Source organism: Pongo pygmaeus, chromosome 20 (genome assembly GCF_028885625.2).
Source record: "Pongo pygmaeus isolate AG05252 chromosome 20, NHGRI_mPonPyg2-v2.0_pri, whole genome shotgun sequence".
NCBI lineage: Eukaryota > Metazoa > Chordata > Mammalia > Primates > Hominidae > Pongo > Pongo pygmaeus.
The window spans coordinates 17,246,134-17,268,791 of NC_072393.2; the positions used below are offsets into that span (position 1 = coordinate 17,246,134).

At 51.4% G+C, this 22,658-nt stretch overlaps 1 protein-coding gene across 5 annotated transcripts in view; it reads left to right on the plus strand.

The window, feature by feature from the left end:
* The window catches only part of SIN3B (SIN3 transcription regulator family member B), a 50,325-nt gene continuing 27,667 nt past the window's right edge, over window positions 1-22,658 (plus strand). For 3 of the 5 annotated variants that reach the window (XM_063658760.1, XM_054465907.2, XM_054465906.2), the window contains exons 1-6: window positions 8-139; window positions 404-510; window positions 2,111-2,264; window positions 12,368-12,568; window positions 17,566-17,709; window positions 22,003-22,125. In XM_063658760.1, the coding sequence (XP_063514830.1) occupies window positions 29-139; window positions 404-510; window positions 2,111-2,264; window positions 12,368-12,568; window positions 17,566-17,709; window positions 22,003-22,125 (840 nt within the window). In that variant the 5' untranslated portion in view covers window positions 8-28. Of the gene's footprint in view, window positions 140-403; window positions 511-2,110; window positions 2,265-12,367; window positions 12,569-17,565; window positions 17,710-22,002; window positions 22,126-22,658 lie in introns of those variants that run through there. The other 2 variants (XM_054465905.2, XM_063658759.1) reach the window with 2 other exon arrangements.

A 22,658-nucleotide genomic window follows, 5' to 3' on the forward strand; every position in this document is an offset into this window, starting at 1 on the left:
GGGGCGGGGCGCAGCTCCGACTTCGGACATGGCGCACGCTGGCGGTGGCAGCGGTGGCGGCGGCCCCGCGGGCCGGGGGCTGAGCGGCGCCCGCTGGGGTCGCTCGGGCTCCGCGGGCCACGAGAAGCTACCGGTGCACGTGAGTGGCGTCCCCGCCCTCCCTCTGGGAGCCCATCCTCTGGACCCCGCGGGCGGGCGCCCCTCACCCAGGCCCCGCCCGGCCCCAGCCCCGCCTCGGCCTCCCCTCTGCACTGCCCCGGACCCCTCACCCCTCACCCCTCACCCCTCACCTCTCACCTCGGCCCTCCGAAGGCCCAGCCCATCCCCTTCCCCTCAGGGACCCCGGCCCCTCGTCCCCTCCTCCCGCGGCCCGGGCCCACCGGGACCCTCCCCCTCTCTGCAGGTAGAAGACGCCCTCACTTATCTGGACCAGGTGAAGATCCGCTTTGGCAGCGACCCTGCCACCTACAACGGCTTCCTGGAGATCATGAAGGAGTTCAAAAGCCAGAGGTACCAGTGGGGCCCCTCTCCACCTCGGGGGACCCCCCTGGGCCGGAATCGGGCCTAGCGGGGTGAGACCTCCCCTCTCCCGGCTGCCCCCTTAGCCGGGTGACCTTGCGCAGGTTGTCGAATCTCTCAGAGCCCTAGCTCCTTCTCGTAACAAAAATGGAAATGGGTAGTACCCACCTTGTGGAGCTTTGTGGGGATTCCTGGAAGCAGGACAGGGATCTGGGGGGAGGCAGGGAGGGCGAGGCCGTGCACACTCATAGAGTGAAATCCTGCCTTGATTTAATATGTTGATTTCTAAATTAGTTTTGTTCATGGAAGATTTGGTGGGACCCATTTTGATTTTTATTTTCAAGCACTGTAAAATGTTATTTGTCTTGATGATTGAAATTTTTGGCACCCTCTTCCCCTTTAATCTTGTCCTCAAGATGCTTCTCTGGGCTGACTGTGGTCCCAGGCCTGCTTGGAAGTAAGACACATAAAATGCTTAGTAAGGGAGCTGGCACACAGAAAACGTTTAAAACACATGAGCTGATTTTGCAGGCCCAGAATCAAGGAGGATTACAGATAGATGGGAAACCCTGGGATCATGCCCTTGTTTTCATAGGAGGCTCACTGAGGTTTGGAGTGGGTAAGGGACCTACCTAAGTGGCAGAGGTGTCACTAGAACTCAGACCTTCTGACTCAGATTCTTGGAGGTCACATCCTTACCATACTGCTGCCCCCGCTTAGGAAACATGGTGGGGCTGGCCTGGTTTCCTTCCAGGAGCCCAGTGCTAAGGGCTGGGCTGCGATGCAGCCAGAAGGGAGACCCCATCTCTCCCCTCCTATTTTTCTTACACGTTTCCCATTCTTGGCAGTACCATTGGTATTTATGCATTGCAATTGTTTGCTCAGATGGAAACCTGTGTCATAGTCATCTCTATCTGATACAAAATGAGGGAATTTTTCACATTGCTTAGAGGACTTTGGCCTCCTGCCATTTCTTGGAGTCCAGGCCTTGCGGTTGGCTCTCCTGACATTTTCAGAACTGAGTACCCATTCTTGGAGTGTTTTTGGGGAGCTGAGCGATGTCAGTATTCTCTGGTTCTCACCAGGAGGGAACAGGGAGCTCAGGCCTAGCCAGTCAGGAGATAGATCATGGTGTACAGATGCTATCACATGGGGGTACTTTTTTTTTTTTTTTGAGATGGATTCTCGCGCTGTCGCCCAGGCTGGAGTGCAGTGGTGTGATCTGGGCTCACTGTAGCCTCTGCCTCCTGGGTGCAAGTGATTCTTGTGCCTCTGCCTCCTGAGTAGCTGGGACTGCAGGCACGCACCACCACGCCAAGCTCATTTTTGTATTTTTAGTACAGACAGGGTTTTACCATGTTGACCAGGCTGGTCTCGAACTCCTGACCTCAGGTGATCTGCCTGCCTCGGCCTCCTAAAGTGCTGGGATTACAGACAGGCATGAGCCACTGTGCCTGGTGGGTCACATTTTAGGTTCCTTTGTTGTCTGTTGAGAAGGTTTTTATGTGGTAGTATCAAGGGAGTGGGGAATAGATTACATTTTTCATTTACTTTCCAAGACCCTTTTGCCCACTTCCATTGTTTCTTCTAGCATCGATACTCCTGGAGTCATCAGACGTGTCTCGCAGCTCTTCCACGAGCACCCTGACCTCATTGTTGGATTCAACGCTTTTCTTCCCCTCGGATATAGAATAGACATTCCCAAGAACGGCAAGTTAAACATACAGTCGCCTCTGACAAGCCAGGTATGCCACTACAGTGGTTCGGGTGATCTCAGCCTTCACTGAGTATGTCTTGCTACTCAGGTTGGGCCACGTGTCTCTCCTGTATCATTGCTAGAAAGCCACTTAAGATCTGTTCTTTTTCTAGACGTGCTCATTGCTTCTAGCACAAATCAAAATAGATATGGAAACACCTACACAAGCAGCCTCTGCCTCCCAAATTGATCTGTTTGGAAGATTTAAATCAAGAGTGGATGTCAGGGAGGTATCCTCCTAACGCAGAATTTTGTGTGAAGTCTAAATAACCACCTCAGCAGTTGCTGAGGTCTTGGCTTGAGGCTTTCCCAGCGAGCGTACCAGGCAGGCTTGCCCTTGTATTTGAGCATGTCCTCGTCTGCCTCTGATCACTCTCAGTACCACTTACAAAATAAAGTGGTCGAGATGGTGTGTGAGTAGCCACGTTTATGTTGGCTGTGTTTCATTTAATTGTTGATAGGATCATTAGCTCAGTTGGGACTCCTGGCTTTGCTTTGGTCCCTTTTTTCTTGGGTGATAGGTGCTGCCCCTCCTTTTTTTTTTTTTTTTAGTTTGAAACGGAGTCTGGCTCTGTCACCCAGGCTGGAGTGCAGTGGCGCAATCTCAGCTCAGTGCAACCTCCGCCTCCCAGGTTCAAGCGATTCTCCTGCCTCAGCCTCCCGAGTAGCTGGGATTACAGGTGTGCACCACCATGCTCAGCTAATTTTTGTATTTTTAGTAGAGATGGGGTTTCTTCATGTTGGCCATGCTGTTCTTGAACTCCTGACCTCAAGTGATCTGCCTGCTTCAGCCTCCCAAAGTGCTAGGATTACAGGCGTGAGCCACCATGCCCAGCCTCCTTTTTTTTTTTTTTTTTTTAAGACAGGGTCTCACTCTGTTGCCTAGGCTGGAGTGCAGTGGTGCCATCATAGCTCACTGCAGCCTCAACCTCCTGGGCTCAAGTGATCCTCCCGTCTCAGCCTCCTAAGTAGCTAGGACTACAGGCATGCACCACCATGGCCAGCTAATTTATTATTTATTTTTTTGTAGTGACAGTCTCACTGTGTTGCCTAGGCTGGTCTCGATCTCCTGGCCTCAAGCGATGTGCCCACCTTGGCCTCCCACAGTGCTGGGATTACAGGAGTGAGCCACTGTGCCTGGCTCACTGCCCCTTCTATCTCTGCAGTCTCTTCATGCTTGAGCTTACCAGCACCTCTGAGAAAAAGAAAGCCTACTTAAGATTTCCTTTTATAAGATGACCATTGTCATTTTTTCCACCTCAACACTATTGCCGTTTAAGGCATAATTCTTTGCTGTTGGGGGCTTCCCAGTGCATTGTGGGATGTTTAGCAGGATCCATAGCGTGCACCCACCAGACCTTCACTGAGTTCTGACAGCTAGAAATGTCTCCAGACATTGCCAGGTGTCTCCCTGGGGGGCAAAAGTGCCCCTGTTGAGAACCACCAGTGTAAGTAGACCAGCTCTCCCAACCTCCTCCAGTCCTCGCCCCAAGAGTTTTAGCAGGGAGTGTCAGAATCTACTGCTGGAAGCACTTGGTAGGTCTTCTTTGATGGAAGAGATGGTAGAGCATCTAGTCAATTAGGGATCTGACACTCTGCAGTCAGTTGGAAAGAGAACACCGAAGGGTAATGTGGCAGTGCTTTTGTATTAATTCCGTGTGCAAGGTGTATGTCAATTCTGCTGCTTCTTGGCCAGGCGCAGTGGCTCACGCCTGTAATCCCGGCACTTTAGGGGGCCGAGATGGGTAGATTACAAGGTCAGGAGTTCGAGACCAGCCTGGCCATCATGGTGAAACCCTGTCTCTACTAAAAGTACAAAAATTAGCCAGGCGCAGTGGAGCATGCCTGTAATCCCAGCTACTTGGGAGGCTGAGGCATGAGAATTGCTTGAACCTGGGAGGCGGAGGTTGCAGTGAGCAGAGATTGTGCCACTGCACTGTAGCCTGGGTGACAGAGCAAGACTCCGTCTCAAAAAAAAAAAAAAAAAATCTGCTTCTCTGTGCAAGACCCTCTCTGCCATCAGCCTGTTGTCTCCTGAAAGCCAAGGAGTGAGTCTCAGGTTTTTTTTTTCCTTTTTTGAGATAGAGTCTCGCTCTGTCACCCAGGCTGGAGTTCAGTGGCACAATCTCGGCTTCCTGCAACCTCCACCTCCTGGGTTCAAGAGATTCTCCTGCCTCAGCATCCTGAGTAGCTGGGATTACAGGTGCGCTTCATCATGCCTGGCTAATTTTTTTGTATTTTTAGTGGAGACGGAGGTTTCACCATGTTGGTCAGGCCGGTCTCGAACTCCTGACCCCGTGATTCGCCCGCCTCTGCCTCCCAAAGTGCTGGGATTACAGGTGTGAGCCACCACACCCGGCTGAGTCTCAGCTTTAAAGGGGAACTTGGAAGCGTGTGGCCACTGAACTCCGAAGAGCCTTCCATTTCCTGTTTGCAAATGAAGCACCAGGATCCAGATGTACTGCTTGTGTCTCAGACCATGAAAGCCTTAGCAAGATTGATCTCCGGAACAGTCATGACTGCGGGAGAAAGCCAAGCTCATTTGCAATAGCAGCGTCCACCAGAGCACTTTGCAGAGCCTGAACGCTGTGGAAACTCTGGGTCTCATTCCTGTCACTCACTCAGAAAGAGCCAGAGTGAAAAGATGTGAACTGTGCATTCTGCATGTGGAAATTGCCTTTCAGCAGAGTCCCTGTCCGTGGAGTAACTCAGCTTTCAGGGCTAGATCTTGACAGGCACCACACTGTGGTTGTATTTGGAGTTGGCTCTTCCTTTAAGTAGCCGTGGGTCTCCAACAGTGGAGGGCTGGCAGTCTTGGCTCCCTGTAGGTGGCCTAGGTGACAGTGATGACGGTGCAGACCCATCGACTTGGGGAAAGGCTTGAAAAGAACTTTCACTTAGTAGCTACTCAGCAGGGCCTTGGTCATCTTGCTGCAGCCTGGGAATAGTCATTTCCAGGCTTAGGTATAGAGGTTTGTTCTCTTTGGGGCCCCTGGGAGCCCACTGGCTTCCAGTTGATATTGATACAGGTGCTGTCAGGTTTCCAGCCCTACTTCCCAGCAGTCTGGGCTGTTGTTTGTGTGGCTTCAGGACAGACACATGAGAGATGTCCCAGGTCCAGGCCATGACTCGCGTGGCTTCAGGAGTCCTTTGAGCTTTCGGCTCCCTGGAGTCCTTTGAGAGGCCATCGTCTGAAAGCCTCACAGGATTTCCCACACACAGAGGCCCTGGTGATATTCTTTTTTCTTTCTTTTTTTTTTTTTTGTGACAGAGTTTTGCTCTTTACCCACGCCGGATTGCAATGACACAATCTCGACTCACCGCATCCTCTGCCTCCCCAGTTCAAGCGATTCTCCTGCCTCAGCCTCCTGAGTAACTGGGATTACAGGCATGTGCCACTGCACCTGACTAATTTTGTATTTTTAGTAGAGACGGGGTTTCTCCACGTTGGTCAGGCTGGTCTTGAACTCCCGACCTCACGTGATCTGCCCGCCTTGGCCTACCAAAGTGCTGGGATTACAGGCATGAGCCACTGCACCTGGCCATCTTTTTTTTTTTTTTTTTTTTTTTTTTTGGAGACAGAGTCTCACTGTGTTACCCAGGCTGGAGTGCAATGGCACGATCTTGGCTCACTGCATCCTCTGCCTGCCGGGTTCAAGTGATTCTCCTGCCTCAGCCTCCTGAGTAGCTGGGATTACAGGTGCCTGCTACCACTATCAGCTAATTTTTGTATTTTTAGTAGAGATGGGATTTCACCATGTTGGTCAGGCTGGTTTTGAAATCCCCTGACCTTGTCATCCACCCACCTTGGCCTCCCAAAGTTCTTTTTTTTTTTTTTTTTTTTTTTGAGACACCGTTTCAGTGTCACCCAGGCTAGAGTACAATGGTGTGATCTCAGCTCACTGCAACCTCCACCTCTGAGGTTTAAGTCATTCTCCTGCCTCAGCCTCCCAAGTAGCTGCAATTACAGGCATGCGCCACCACACCCAGCTAATTTTTGTATTTTTAATAGAGACAGGTTTTCACCATGTTGGCCAGGCTGGTCTCAAACGCCTGACCTCAAGTACCTCAAGTGATCCCCCACCTTAACCTCCCAAAGTGTTGGGATTACAGGCGTTAGCCACTGTGCCTGGCCTTTTTTACATTTTTAAAATAGAGACAGGGTTTCACCATGTTGTCCAGGCTGGACTCAAGTGATCCTCCTGCCTTGGCCTCCCAAAGTTTTGGGATTACAGGTGCGACCCACCACACCTGGCCAGTATTCTCTGTCTCTTAGTTTTACTAGTTTGACTGTTTTGAAGTATCTTTTTTCCCCCCCAATTTTATCACAAAGCCTGCCAGCTACTGACAAGTAGGGAGTGGCCCATAGGTGCTAAGGAAGGTGAATAAGAGAGTCCCAGCCTCGGGCAGCCTTTAGCGCAGGGTGTCTTCAGCTTTGGGGGCCAGACTGTTCTTTATGGCGAGGTGCTGTCCTGCACACTGAAGGGTGTTTGAGCAGCCTCCTTGGCCTCCACCCACCAGATGCTTCTAGATGTGATAACCTAAAGTGTCTCCCGTGTTGCCGAGTGTCCCCTGGGTGGCAGAGTTGCTCAGGTTGAGAACACGAGTCTAAAGGGGAAGACAGACACAGGCCGTGGTGTGTGGCCAGTGACGACCTGGGGAACTTGGAGGAAGGAACAGCTTCTTACTGGAGCCTCGCCTCAGCCTCCTGAGTCAGCATCATTTCCTGTCTTGTAATTCAGGCCTTGGTTGTAATGTCACCTCCACAGAGAGCCCCCCCTAGTCCCTACCCTGTGTCATTCTTACGCCACCCTGGGTTATATATTTCAAAATGGCTAGGAAGAGAAGTTCAGAATGCATTGTTTCTTGTTGGTTTTCCTTCCTTGGTTGACGGTGAGTCCTTAAGATGAGGTGGGCCCTCCACTGTCTTGTTCATGACCGTATCCACCTTCTGGAACATTGCCAGGGAGCAGTGCATGGTGCAGGAATGAGAAACTGGACGCTGGTGGGAACGTGGTCACTCTCAGCTAGCAGGTCCTCTTCAGGGCAGACCCTGCCTCATGGAAGATGACAACAGGCTTGGACAGAGACAGAGATAACCCCTTAATGTGCAGCTCCTAACATAAGCAGCCCCTTGACATTCAAAGGGAGCCCCCTGGCTACTCTCTGGGGGAAGTCCCGCTAGTTGACAACAAGTCAGTTCTTGTGTTTGTATCTTCTTGGCTCATGGAGCAGGCGGTGGCCCCTTCTCCGAGCCAGGCCCTGGGGTTTATTCAGAGGCCCTGCTCTCAGGGTTCTCGCACAGTCAAGGTGGGGGGTCCGATGAGAAACAGATGGGCAGATGCGGGCGGTGCACGGGAGGGGCAGAAAGAGGATGGAGCAGGCGAGGGAAGGGTGGGAGGAGGTGCTGTGGGCAGGACCTGTTTCATGAGGGACTGTTCCTGGTGGGGAGTGATGGCCTGAGGTGAGAGTGAGTGGGTGTGCTTGAGGAGCAGCCAAGGAGAACGGCAGGGTCAGGAGCTGAAGGAGAGAAGGGGGAGAGGGAGCCAGGAGCGTGAGAACCACTGGATGGTTCTGGGAGGCGGTTCTGCTGCTGTGCTGAGAATGAGGGGTCAGGAGGCCCCTGGGAGACCAGGGAGGGGCCCCAAGTGATGGAGGTGGGGTAGACAGTGATGGAAACAGAGTGGATAGTGACAAGGACCAGACAGGGTCCCAAGTGATGGGGACAGAGAGGATGGTGACAGGGACCAGAGACAATCCCCAAGTGATGAGGACAGAATGGATGGTAACAAGGAGTAGAGAAGGCCTCTGAGTGATGGGGACAGAGGTGGACAGCAATGGGGACAGAGTGGATGGTGACAAGGACCAGAGACAGTCCCCAAGTGATGGGGACTGAGTAGACAGTGATGAGGACAGAGTGGATGGTAACAAGGACTGGAGAGGGATCCCCTGAGTGGTGGGGACGGAGTGGACAGTGATAAGGACCAGAGAAGTGCCCTGAGTGATGGGGACAGAGTGACTGGTGGCAAGGACCAGAGGGGGTTCCCATGTGATGGGGGCAGAGTGGATGATGATGTAGATCAGGAGCGGGGGTGTCAGTGAGAGTGAGAAGTCTGGGCTGATCTCAGGATGCCTGATTCTCTGGGTAAAAGTGTGGGCCCCTGCTGAGGTGCATAAGGCCAGGGCAGTTGAGGGGCTGCTCTGTGTCTGTGAGGTGCCTGCCATTTGAGGCTCTTAATCAGTACCCAGGCGGGGCTGTGTGTGGATGCTCAGATGGACGTGTTGGCCATGCAGGATGGTTGTCATGGTGTGGGAGGCAGTTCGAACTCTGCCTGACGAGGCCACCCAGGGCACGGGGAGAGAGGAGGTGCCAAAAGAGAAAGAGAAAACTGGGCTTGTGCTAGGTGGTTTAGAGCAGCACAGTCAGCAAATGGCAGCTTGGAGGCCAAAGCCAGCCTGGCTCGGTGTGATTGGTTGTGATTTTTACATTTTCAAAGGATTAAATTTTTAAAAATGTTTCATATTGTGATACTGTTCACATAACATAAAATCATCATCATTTTAAAGTGTTAGTATATTCACAATACTGTACAACCATCACCACTAATTCCAGAACATTAATATCACCCCAAGATCAAACCCTGAACCTCCTAATTCTCCTCTCCCCAAGCGCCTGGCAACCATGAGTCTGCTTCCTGTCTTTATGGATTTGCCCGTATGGACATTTCATATCAGTGGGGTCATACCCCGTGTGGCTGTTGGTGTCTGGCTTCTCACTCAGCATCGTGTTTTCCGGGGTCATTCACATCGGAGCCGGTATCAGTGCTTCCTTCCTCAAGACTGAATCATTCTCCACTGTATGGCAGGACCACATTTCGTGTGCCCACTCTTCTGTTGATGGATGTTTGGCCTGTTTCCACCTTTTGGCTGTTGTGCATAGTGCTGCAACGAACGTTCATGTGAGAGGATGTGTTGGAACACCTGTTTTCTTTTTTTTTTTTTTTTTTTATTTTCGAGGCAGAGTCTCGCTCTGTCGCCCAGGCTGGAGCGCAGTGGCGGGGTCTCAGCTCACTAAAACCTCTGCTTCCCAGGTTCAAGCAATTCTCCTGCTTCAGCCTCCCAAGTAGCCGGGATTACAATCTCCCACCACCACGCCCGGCTAATTTTTTTGTATTTTTAGGAGAGATAGGGTTTCACCATGTTGGCCAGGCTAGTCTTGAACTCCTGGCCTTGTGATCCGCCAGCCTTGGCCTCCCAAAGTGCTGGGATTACAGGCGTGAGCCACCGCGCCTGGCTTTTTTTTTTTTTTTTTTTTTTTTGAGATGTGGTTTTGCTCTTGTTTCCCAGGCTGGAGTGCAGTGGTGCATTCTCGGCTCACTGCAACCCCCGCCTCCTGGGTTCAAGCAATCCTTCCTCCTCAGCCTCCCAAGTAGCTGGGACTACAGGTGCACACCACCACACCTGGCTAATTTTTGTATTTTTAGTGGAGACGGGATTTTGCAATGTTGGCCAGGCTGGTCTCAAACTCCTGACTTCAAGTGATCTGTCCACCTCAACCTCCCAAAGTGCTAGAATTACAGGTGTGAGCCACTGCGCCTGGCCTGAGCCACTGTGCCTGGCCTGAGCACCTGTTTTCAGTTCTCTTGGGTATAGACCTGGGAGTGGGATTACCAGGTCATATGGTAGTAATAATTCCGTGGCCAACCTGTTGAGGTAACTGCCACACTGTCCCTCGCAGTGGCTGTACCATCCCATCTGGCTCTTTTTGCCAAGCCCTGGTCTAGAGCGTGGTTCCCCATTTTGTCACAGTGGCTCACTTTAGGGGATCAGAGGGTGTATGCGGAGCTTGGAAATGCCTCCTTGGAGTGGTGGGGGGCTTGCAGTGAGCCTACAGCTGCCTCTGAAACAGACCTTGGCTCCATGCTGCTTCCCTACATACCCACACCCTGCTCGTTCCAACCCCTTCTGCCATCAAACCTGTGCACTATGGAGAAACAGACGCAGCCCCCTGTGAGCCTGAGCAGAGGAACATCCCGGACATCCCCAGAGAATCTTACAACAAACCCCGTCACTGACCGGGCGCAGTGGTTTATGCCTGTAATCTCAGCACTTTGGGAGGCCAAGGTGGGCAGATCACTTGAGGTCAGGCAAGACCAGCCTGGCCAATATGGTGAAACTCCATCTCTACTAAAAATACAAAAATTAGCCGGCGTGGTTGCACGGCACCTGTGATCCCAGCTACTCAGGAGAATCACTTGAACCCGGGAGGCAAAGGTTGCAGTGAGCCGGGATCGTACCACTGCACTCCAGCCTGGGAGACAGGGCAAGACTCCATCTCAAAACAAAAAGAACAAATCCCGCCACCGAGGAGAAATTGTTTTAGAATGGTGGCTGCTCTGTGTCTTGTATTTCCACTTTTCTCAGCTGAGGCTTTCTAGAATTGTCTGTGTACCCATTGTTATGGACAGAATTGTGTCATCCCCCCACCCCACATTCCACCCCAAATTCATGTATTTTAGCCCTAGCCCCAGTGCCTCAGAACGTGACTGTATTTGGAGATGGAGCCTTTGAAGAGGTTATTTAAATGAGGCCATTAGGGTGGGCCCTAATCCAGTCTGATTGGTGTCGTTATAAGAAGAGGAGATTGGGACACACATCAGGGACATGAGTGCACAGAGAGAAGACCACATGAGGACACAGACAGTGGCCATCCACAAGCCAAGGAGAGAGGCCTCAGAGAAAACCAAACCTCCTGGCACCTTGACCTCGGCCTCCTCGCCTCCAGAACTGAGAACTACTAACTTCTGTTGTTTCAGCCAGTCTGGGGTACCTCGTTGTGGCAGCCTGAGCTGATGGATGCACTCAACCCACTGGTGGTGCCTGTGCCCAGCAGAGGTACCTGTTTCAGTACAAGACGGCAGTGGTGTGCCTAGCCTTGCCTGTCGCAGTAGATTTTCAGGGTCAGGGTTTGGGTCACCTGCAGTGTTGGGCACTGCAGGGCAGCAGAAACAGTGAAGTCTGTGTGTCCCTTCATCCGTTCACCTGATCATCCCCAACAGTGGGTGAAGCCCACTCTGTTTCTCACACTGTTCCAGGCACTGGGGATACAGCCCTGATCAAAACCCCCACCCTCGTGGAGTTCGCCATCTAGTCAGGGACTGGCAGACAGTGCAATGAGTAAAATACATGATCCATAAGGTGGTGACGGGCCGCGGAGAAAAATGCAGGAGTGCTGGGAGGTGACATCATTTTACTTTGGTGAAAGAACGTTCTCTAGGACTCACCAAGCAGGGGTTATCCAAGCAAAAACCTCAGCCAGGGTGGAGGAATCCTGACTGGCTGGAGACCCAGCCCTTGTGTGCTGGGGATGGTGCAGCATAATTCTGGTTTAGAAACAACAGCTCCTCCTTCGGGGGAGTGGTCCTGTCCCACCACAACATGGGAGGGAGGCAAGCTTGTTTCTATTTTTGCTCATATCGGCTGAAAAGTACACGCGTAGAGGGCATTCTTGGTGGGTGTTCAGGGCCTGTCTTTTCTCCCAAGCTACCGATGCACCTTGTTGCAATTGGCCTGGGGCTTACCACCAAAAATGTCATGTCCCTTGAAGTCCCCAACAACTTGGACAGTGGGTCGCCTCTAACCTCCGGGGTCCCCATCTTATATATCCTACCTTGGCATCACTGCTGGCAGCAGTTGCCTTTCCACGTGAAAGCAATCTTGCTGAAACAGATTGCAGAAGGCGTGGGAGACTTCTCTGTTATACACAGCCCAGCACTTGGTGCCACAGAGGCTTAAACATCCACTTTATACATTTCTCCTGAATGTGAAGTTTTCCAAATGGAAGGTGCTCGTTGAACTTGTGTTCCTTGAGTAGATTGGTAAGGATCGGGTGGAGGTGAGCTGGGAAGACTCACCTGTGCACCCCGCCCTGCTTGCCTCCAGGCTCTCAGAAGTAACCTTTCCCTGTCTCTAATACAACCTGGCTCTGTGCTGAGTTTTTTCTGTTCCTGTGCAGAGAGTGGCTGGGCCTGGCGTTTTTCACAATCTGTTTCCGGTGTCGGGCCTGGCAGTAACTCATTGTCGCCTTGTCAGGAGAATTCGCACAACCACGGGGATGGTGCGGAGGACTTCAAGCAGCAGGTGCCGTATAAAGAGGACAAACCCCAGGTGCCCCTGGAGTCCGATTCCGTGGAATTCAACAACGCCATCAGCTATGTGAATAAGATTAAGACCCGCTTCCTAGACCACCCAGAAATCTACAGGTCATTCCTGGAGATCCTGCACACATACCAGGTAAGAACTCAGATTACAATTCCTTGTGGGTTTTGGATTTCATCCAGTTTGGGGCCCTGCAGATATTCGGATTTTCTTGTCGGAATTCATAAAATCCTGTAAAATTCTAATTAGTTGTGGGGTTTTTTGTTTGTTTTTTCTTAGAGTCTGGCTCTGTTGCCCAGGCTGGAGTGCAGTGGCACGGACTTGGCTCATTGCAACCTCCACCTCCTGGGCTCAAGCCATCCTCCAACTTCAGCCTCCCAAGTAGCGGAGGCTACGTGGGGCTAGAACATGGGCACACATCACCACACCTAGCTAATTTTTGTAATTTTTGTAGAGACAGGGTTTTGCCGTGTTGCCCAGGCTGGTCTTGAACTCCTGAGTTCTAACTACCCATCCACCTCAGCCTCCCAAAGTTCTGGGATTACAGGTGTGAGCCACCGTGCCCAGCCACCTTTTTTTTTTTTTTTGAGACAGGGTCTTGCTCTGTCACCTAGGCTGGAGTGCAGTGGTGTGATAATAGCTCACTGCAGCCTTGACCTCCTGGGCTCAAGCAATCCTCCTGCCTTAGCCCTCCAAGTAGCTGGGAGTACGGGTGTGTGTCACCACACCTGGCCAAGACAGTCTTTTTATCAGATGACTTTATTATTGCTTAGGCAATACAGCCATCCTTTACTTTGCTGATTACAACTGGGCCCAGCACCAGGAGCTGGGGCTACAGAGACAAATGGCTGCTCCTGCTTAGCTGTTCATTGCAGTGGTGGGAAGAAACTCAGAGGTGGATTGGGGTGGAAAAGAAAGGATGTGGGCAGGAGAGGTGAGTCAGGGTTAACATGGTTCCCAGCCCAGTTCCCAACCCGTCCGGGGCCAGGGAGGGGACGGTCAGGTTGAATCTTGACATATCAGTCGGAACCAGTAGGCAGGTTAGCCTGGAGGAAGGGTGGACGTTCTTGGTGCCAGGAATGGCCCGTGCAAAGGTCCAGAGACCAGAGCAGACAGCGGCATCAGGGCGTCTGCAGGGGACTCGGGCAGTGCAGGTGCGCTGGTGGCGAGGGACATCTGTGTCGTGAGTGGGGTTTAGACGTCCTCTTCACCCAGACGTGGAGTCTCTAACACTTATAATTTTTTTTAGCAGCAGAACCCATTTTTTTTCTTTTTTTGAAACAGAATCTTGCTCTGTCACCCAGGCTGGAGTGCCGTGGCTCCATCTCAGCTCACTGCAGCCTCGGCCTCCCGGCTTCAAACAATCCTCCTGAGCAGCTGGGACTACAGGCATGGGCCACCACGCCCGGCTAATTAGCAGAACCCATTTGTTAAAATGAAATCCCTGCAGCCTTGACATGTCGAGTCAAGAAGTGGGATTCTTTTCAGCATAAGCGTTTCAGATCGGATGGATAGAATTTGTGCCCTGGGAACTCCATGGCATTTGTTGTCCACCATGCTGGCGTCATCATGGGCCTTAGCATCTGTGAGAGGCTGGTACAGCCCTAAGAACGCTTGCTTGTCATGGATGAGTGGTTGCCAGTGGCTGCTGTGAGCATCTGGTCTGTGTGGAGGGATGTGCTTGTGATCGTAGAATCTATGGGCCCCTCCCAGGCTTCATGGGGTCATCACATTTAGGAAGGCGCATCAGAGCAGTCTGTGCAGTGGCTCTGTTCTGTGGCACGGGAAGGGGCAGGTTAGAGACACTAGAGATGAATTTAGACAAGGTCACAGTGAGGGGTTGCCACAGACTCCTTCAGAGAGAGTGCCATGGGAAGGGACAACGCAGTATCGCCCAACCCAAACCAGGCTGCTGAGAGTTGGTTGAGAATGCAGACACCTGGGCCACCATGCAGGATTCCCATCCATCAGGGCCCGCCTGGCATCGGCACGGTTTCTTTGCTGTTTTTATTTTTTGAGACTGGGTCTCACTGTTGCCCAGGCTGGAGTGCAGCGGCATCATCACAGCTCACTGCAGCCTTTACTTCTCTGGGTTCAAGCAGTCCTCCCACCTCAGCCTCCTGAATGACTGGGACTACAGGCGCTCACCCTGACGCCCAGCTAATTTTTGTATTTTCTGAGGAGACGGGGTTTCACCATGTTGCCCAGGTGGGTCTTGAACCCGTGGCCTCAAGTGATCCACCCACCTCAGCCCCCCAAAGTCCTGGGATTACAGGCGTGGGCCACCGTACCCAGCTGGATGGCATCTGCATTTTAAACAAGGCCCCTGGTGACTCCAGCCTCAGGTTGTTTAGTTTTTTCAAATGTAAGTTTGAACTGTTGTGTAGATTATCCTGGTTTTAGAATGTTGGTTCAGATATTTCAGGGTTACTGTTAGAGCCAAACCAGGCAGCTCCAGGGTCCATCTGGCCATGTGTTACTGTTTCTCCATCTTTGTGAGGCATTCCTTCAGACTTTCTCTCTGCCACCTTCTCCCTCGGGATTCTTATCCATGAAATGGCCACAAAACTGGTGGTGCCAACGAGCCTGGGTTCAGTGAGGTTAACTGAGCAACCAGTTCAGGCACAAGCCTGCCTCAGGTCACCCCTGGGTAACTGTCACCCATTATACAGCCACGTATGCATGTCCTGCATGTGCTGGGATGAATAGTTAGTCCTACCCTAACATAAGTGGGTCCCTAAAAATGAGCTCACTCTGCAGAGTTGCAAAGTGTCATGGGAACTGCAGGTTCATGGGAAAACAGACTCAGGGTATGACATTCAAAAACTTCCTCAGGGACACCTAAAAAAAAGATAGGCACCGACTCTAAACAGCAGTGCCGTTACATGCATATTAAGTGGCTGAGAATTACATGAATACTACAGCAAGTAATGTACTGACCTTGGAAGAGACCTGAGGTTGGTTTGTGGATCTGCTGGCAGCCTGTGAATTATGTGAAGGCTGGGAGGACGTCATCTGAAATCAGACAGGTCATTGTGGCCTCAGATGGGGACAGGGCTGGCCCCTAGCACAGGGGAACACTGAGAGAGTGCATGGACATGGGAGGGGGTGCTGGCGTGCTTTTGCATACTCCCACGGGGTTCTGGTCAGCCGGGAGCAGTTTCTGCATTCACCTGGTGTTTCTCCTGCACAAAATAGAAGAGAAGCAAACACAAAATTCATCTCATGCTCAAATTATTCCCAGTACCTGTATCCCATTTAGACAGACATCTTGTTCAAAATAAGCATTCTAGCAGAACTGTCTCTGCAGCATGAATTTCCAGAAGCAGCTTCCCTAAGTTGAGGCGTACTATGCATTCATAGAGATCACTCAGTTTCCTTCTAAAAGGTGGTACCCATTTGTCTTTCTGCCTTCCGTGTTTGATTGTTTGTTTGTTTTTTGAGACGGAGTCTCTTTCACCCAGGCTGGAGTGCAGTGGCGCAGTCTCGGCTCACTGCAGCCTCCACTTCCCGGGCTCAAGTGATTCTCCTGCTTCAGCCTCCCGAGTGGCTGGGACTACAGGCACGCGCCCCCACACCCGGTGTGTTTTTAGTAGAGATAGGGTTTCACCATGTTGGCCAGGCTGGTCTTGAACTCCTGACCTCAGGTGATCCGCCTACCTCGGCCTCCCAAAGTGCTGGGATTACAGGCGTGAGCTACCGCGCCTGGCCTTGCCTTCTGTGTTTGAGAGCACCTGCTCCCCGCACCCTCATCGGAAATCCCAGCCTCTTCTGTCTGCGTAGTCAGATGAGCAGAGATGGCTGTGGCACTGTTTTAAATTGTTTCTTTAAACATCAGTCAGTTTGGTCATTGTTTCTTTTCTTCTTTATTTATTTTAGATAGGATCTTGCTCTGTTGCCTGGGCTGGAGTATGCACTATCATGATCGTAGCTCACTGCAACCTTGAGCTCCTGGGCTCAAGCAATCCTCTTGCCTCAGCCTTCCAAGTAACTAGGACCACAGGAGTGTGTCACCATGCCTGCATAATGTTTAAACTTTTTGTTTTTATGATTTCTCAGCGTTTTGGCTAAGATCAAGTGTAAAATTTTTTGTGGAGATAGGGTCTCACTGTATTGCCCAGGCTGGTCTTGAACTCTTGGACTGAAGCCAGTCTCCTGCCTCAGCCTCCCAAAGTGCTGGGATTACAGGCATGAGCCATCATGCCCAGCCTAAATTGTTTCTTTAAACTTCACTCAGTGTGGTCGTTGTTCTGTCCGTATGCAGATAGATCATTTCTGTTTATTATCTGAACTGAGTGGCCTTTGCTTGTTTTTAAGTTTTGCTTTTTAGTGTCTTTTGATGACTTTTTGGAAGGGTGGTGTTTTTTTCCCCTGCGGTGTAGGTGCCACCGGTGCCAAGATTTAAAACTTGCTTCCCTTCCCACAGGCTGCAGCGGGCGCAGAGGGGCGGGAGGCGCCAGCACAGGGACTCCTGCTTTGCAGCCGTGTAGTGGGACTCTGGAAGCCACGCCATATTATCCGGGAGGCTCCGGCGCCATTGCCTCTTGTTCTGTGACACTCTTGGGTGTAAAATTGATAAGGACGTATTTCTAACAGCCACCGTGGTTTTGCTGGCCCGTTCCTGCCTTCCAACCTGGGTTCCCTTTGGTCCTCTTGTTGCTTTAAGGCCTGGATCAGGCCATTTTCCTTGGGTCTCAGTGACTCCGGGCCAATAGGTGCCTCAGCCTGGAAGTCCCTTCCCTTCGTGGCTCAGCACTCCCCAGTGCTACACTCCCCAGTGCTACACTCCCCATTTCCCTTGGGAAGGGCTGGGGTTTGCCCCTGACCTTGTACTTCCCCGGCCCACCCCTGATTACAGCCAGCCTGTCACCTCCCTGCCCCCTCTGTTCGTGGACACTGCTGGGTGTCCCTCCTCGAGTCCCCACCATACTCCTGGATGGGACCTGCCTGTGGCCGGGGCTCAGGCCATGCTGGGCAGCAAGATCCACACGTGAGCAGACAGGACCCTGCCGGCAGGTGCTCCTTCCTGAGAGTCATCCCGTCCCCTTCACGGAGGGCTGCCTGAGTGTCCTGGCCCAGGGCACAGCACTCCTTGGCTAACAACTTATTTTCCCTTTCCTGAAAACTGGCAGAAGGAGCAGCTGAACACGAGGGGCCGGCCATTCCGAGGCATGTCCGAAGAGGAGGTGTTCACCGAGGTGGCCAACCTCTTCCGGGGCCAGGAAGACCTGCTCTCGGAGTTTGGACAGTTCCTGCCCGAAGCCAAGCGGTCTCTGGTGAGTGCAGAGAGCCCCTGCCCAGCCTTGGGGGCCTCAGCAAGGAGGGAGGGCCCCAGACAGCTTGACCCAGGGCCAGGCCAGGCCCATTTACCCTCCAGGCCACACTAGGGTCCCCCAGAAGCTACGCAGGTTGCAGATACCCAGGGGTTCCTCACTGTAGGCTCCACCTGCACAGCAAGCTCATAAACGATTCGCCAAGGTGCTTCTCTGTACAGACAGTACCTGGATCTTGGGGTGGTTTGGGAAGCAGAGAGCATCTTCCAGTGGAGACGATGGGCCCAGGGGTTCCACCTCCTGCGCCTGCTCTGCAGAGCCCCACCCTGCCTGGGACCCCAGCCCTGTGGGAAGGTGCAGGAGGGCTGGGTCCACCACCATCGTTTCCCCTGTTAGATGAGACTGATCTGGGGCTCCAGCAGGTTGGATCTGGAGGAGCCAGTAGCGGGGTTGGCCTGTGGCCTGGCCCTGACCATGGTGGTAGAGAGCAGAGATGGGCGAGGAGGGGCCTTAGACAGGGAGGCTCAGGGCTCACCCTGCACAGTCAGCCTTTCTCCCCTGCCTGTGGCCTGAAGCTGCCAGGGCCGCCTGTTCCAGTTCCTGCTTTTTTCCCCACTAAGAACATAAGACTTTTTAAAAAATTGAAGTGGAATTTATGTAACATCGAATTCACCATTGAAAGTGAACAATTCCGTGGCATGTGGTACATCCTCAGTGTTGTACAACCTTCACCACTACCTAGTTCCAGAACATTTTCATCCCTCTGAAAGGAGACCCGGTCCCCATCAGCAGCCACCCCATTCCCCAACCCCAGCTCCTGGCAACTGCCCATGTGCTTCCTGTCTCTGTGGATTTGATTTGCCCATTCTGGACGTTTCAGATGGGTGGAATGTCACCATATGTGGCCTTTGTGTCTGGCTTCTCTCACTCAGCATCATGTTTTCAAGGTTCATCCATGTAGTACCGTGGATCAGTGCTCATTCCTTTTCCTGGCTGAATCATATTCTGTTAGATGGATGAGCCACATTCTGTTTATCCATATTCTGTTGATGAACATTTGGGTTGTTTCTACCTTTTCGCTGTTGTGAACAGTGCCACCGTCAACATTCATTACAAGGATTTGTTTGAACACCTGTTTTCAGTTCTTTTGGGTAGACACCTAGGAGTGGAATTGCTGGGTCACGTGGTAATTCTGTGTTTGACTTTTTGAAGAGCCTCTAAACTGTTTTCTATAGTGACCGCACCATTTTACATTCTCTTCAGCAATGGACTGCAGTTTCTGTGTCTCCACATCTTGGCCAACATTTGTTCTTTTCCAGGTTTTTTTTTTTGCCTTTTGTTTTTAGTAGCCATCAGTGTGTGAAGTTTTATTGCATTAAGGTTTGTTTGTTTTTATTTTTTGAGACAAGCTCTCTCTCTGTAACCTAGGCTGGAGTGCAGTGGCATAATTGATCCCTGTTCACTGCAACCTCCATCTCCCAGGCTCAGGTGATCCTCCCACCTCAGCCTCCTGAGTAGCTGGGACTACAGGCACCATCATGATGCCAGGCCAATTTTTGTATTTTTTGTAGAGACAGGGCTTTGCCATGTTGCCCAGGCTGGTCTTGAGCTCCTGGCCTCAAGCGATCCACCTGCCTCAGTCTCCCAAAGTGCTGGGATTACAGGCGTGAGCCACTGCGCCCGGCCTGCTTTTATTTTTTAATTGTAGAGACAGGGTCTCACAGTGTTGTCCAGGTTGGTCTCAGACTCCTGGCCTCAAGCGATCCTCCCACCTTGGCCTCCCAAAGTGTTAGGATTACAGGCATATGCCATTGTGCCCAGTCCATGGTTTCTTTAAGTGGCATTTATGCAGGGTACCTGGCTAGCTCAGTCAGTAGAGCATGAGACTCTCAAATAACATTTGTTACCAATTTAGCTAAGATTTTTAGTGTGTATTGGTTTATTAGAGCCATCTTGTATATTTAGAGAGATTGGATCAACTGTTTAAAATTATTAAAAGCACTGCAGCATCTGTTGTGTGAAGTATAATCTTTATGTTAACTTTTGGACATATATTACAACTGTAGGAAAAAGAAACCAAGATGAAATTTGGCATTGCCCTAATTAAATTTGACTGGCCTGCATCAGAGGTTGGCAAAGCTTTTCTACAAAGGGCCAGATAGTAAATATCACAGGCTTTGCAGGCCAGTTGATCTCTGTGTAAAGACTCACCTCTGCAATAGTGGCTTGAAAGCAGTCATGGAATATATATGTCAATGACTGGGCAGGGCTGTGTGCCAATAAAACTTTATTTGCAAAATGAATGGGTGTGGCCGGGTACCAACAAAACTTTATTTACAAAATGAATGGGCATGAGTGGGTACCAATAACTCTTTACAAAAGGAATGGGTGTGGCTAGGTGCTGATAAAATTTTATTTATGAAAACAACGGGCCCTGTGTTAATTTGCCATTCCCTAGCCTAGGTGGTCTTTGGGGGTCCATCTAGCTCAGATGTTCACATAATTGGGAGATTAACTGAAAAGCAAGAACCATGTGAACCGTTGGGGAAGATCTGCTATACCTGCTTGGTGAGCTTGGCTGGACGTATGGCGGGTTTCCCCTCCAGGTCCTCTGTTCTTGTTCAGCATTTGTCATATGGTCGCCCAGCTGCATCTTTTGGGAATCAGTTTGCACCTGTTCCAGCACGTACAAAAAATAGCCAAGCGTGGTGGCTCATGCCTGTAATCCCAGCTACATGGAAGGCTGAGGCAAGAGAATCACTTGAACCCAGGAGACGGAGGTTGCAGTGAGCTGAGATCGCGCCATTGTGCTCCAGCCTGGGTGACAGAGCGAGACTCTGTCTCAAAAAAAAAAAAAAAAAAAAAAAAAAAAAAGATGTATCAGTGGAGAATTGTTGTGTAGATGCCAATTTCTCCACTTACAGCTCTTGAAATAACCTTGAGTTTTGGGTAATTATTCCCCCCAAATAATTCCCCCCAAACCTCAAATAGCCTTGAGTTTTGGGTAATTATTCCCCCCAAATTATTCTTCTAAGTCTTGGCTGTGGCTAAATAATAAGTCTTTATTAGTAGTAGTAGTATTGTGGCTAAATAATGTCTTTATTATTATTATGGTAAAAATGGTATACACTAATAAAAAAAGTATTAGCAAGAGTATCAAATTTTTAATGCAGACTTCCTCTCTCGACTCAGTTCTTAGTCATTCTGCTCAGAGGTTAGCACTTCTAAGTGTCTTGTATATCTTTCCAGAAATTTCCTCTGCGTGTGTAACAAATACTTTTTACAAAGTGACACACGGCATCCTGTTTATTCTGCCCCTTGGGTTTTTGGGTTTTTTCCTTGTTTTTTTTGTTTGTTTGTTTTATTTCAGGTATGCCTGTCCCTAACAGCAGCCCAGAGCCAGCTCATAGTGTCTGATCGCTGTGGGCTGATTTGTTCAGATGCACCATGACTTGTCCACCTCACCCACACTTTAGGTCTTTGCGTCCAGGTCCTGTGGTGGCAGGGGAAGGGGGAGTATGATGAAGGTGACTGCAGTGGCACAGAACCTTGTAGGGCCTCTCCAGTTCTGCCCATGTCCTGCAGAAAAGCTGCGGTCTGTCCATCGTCCCCTGCCCGTCCAGCCTTCCAGTATGTTCATAATAGACTGTTGCAGAACAGTTCTTTGTAAATGTCATTGGCACCCTGTAGGCATCCTGCTCGGGACAAGCATCCTCGACCTGTTAGCCAATGGCTGGAGCCTGGGAGGCAGGCCCCAAACCAGCCACGAGCCCCACTCTGCTCCCAGCAAGTGACGGCATCATCCCCCAGAAACGTTTTGTCATTCATAGAAAAGACTTCAAAACTTGGCCCCAAGGCCCCCACCAGTGCCCTGGCGAACATCAGCCACTTCCCCTTGCTGCCTGTTTCTCTGTCCACTGCACCTTGTGTTTCTGTGGTGCTGGCATGCACACGGCGAGATGCCACACCAGTGGGCCGCCACATGAGCCCCTGCATGGGAAGACCCAACTCAGCTGTCTCCCTCCTGAAACCCCCAGCTCTTCTCCCTCCCTCATCCATAAAGGCCTCACAGGAGCCTTCTTCCAGCCTGGCAGTGTTAGTCTGTGATGATTCGGTTACCTTGGAATGTGAGCATCTTGCTGGAGTCACCTCACGCATGGACGGAGCATCTGGCCTGGAGCCTGTGGCCACCATTGCCCACCGGGCTGTGGGCTGAGCTGGAAGCAGCTCTGCATGCTCAGGTGCATGGGTCCAGCCATGTCTTCGGTGCTGACCACCTCCCACGTGTGTCCTCAGTTCACAGGAAACGGGCCGTGCGAGATGCACAGTGTGCAGAAGAACGAGCACGACAAGACCCCGGAGCACAGCAGGAAGCGCTCCCGGCCCTCGCTCCTCCGCCCCGTGTCTGCACCCGCCAAGGTACCTGTCAGCCACGCACAGCCATGCCTGCACGCGGGGGCCCCAGCAAATCGGGCCTTCCCAGCATGTGACCAGGGAACAGAGGCACCAGCAGGGGTTCGGGGCTGGACCTGGGGCTGTGTGAGGTTCACCAGCGGTGGGACCTTTGGAAGTCACCTCTCCTCTAAGGTGGCTGTTCATCCGTTCTCCCTGTCCTGTGAGATTGTTGTGAAAAGGAGGAGGAGGAAGGAGTGTTAACCCTGCCCTAGGTCCCAAGAAACAGGGTGTACCACCCAGTCTCCTTTTCACCCTCAGGACTCTCTCACAGCAAGGCCGCCGTGTACATTTGTTCGGGTTGGTCACTGCACAGCTGAGGGCAGAGAGGGGCTGGGATCCAGCTCCTGTCACGCCTTTCACCTGCAATGGTGGTTTTCCGATTCCATTATTCCTTGTGCAGTTACTACTTGGCTTTCTACTATTGGTGGGAACTTTGTCGTCCTCCCATTTATTTAGTTATGTATATTAGATATGGACTGTGGGTTATAATCCGTTCT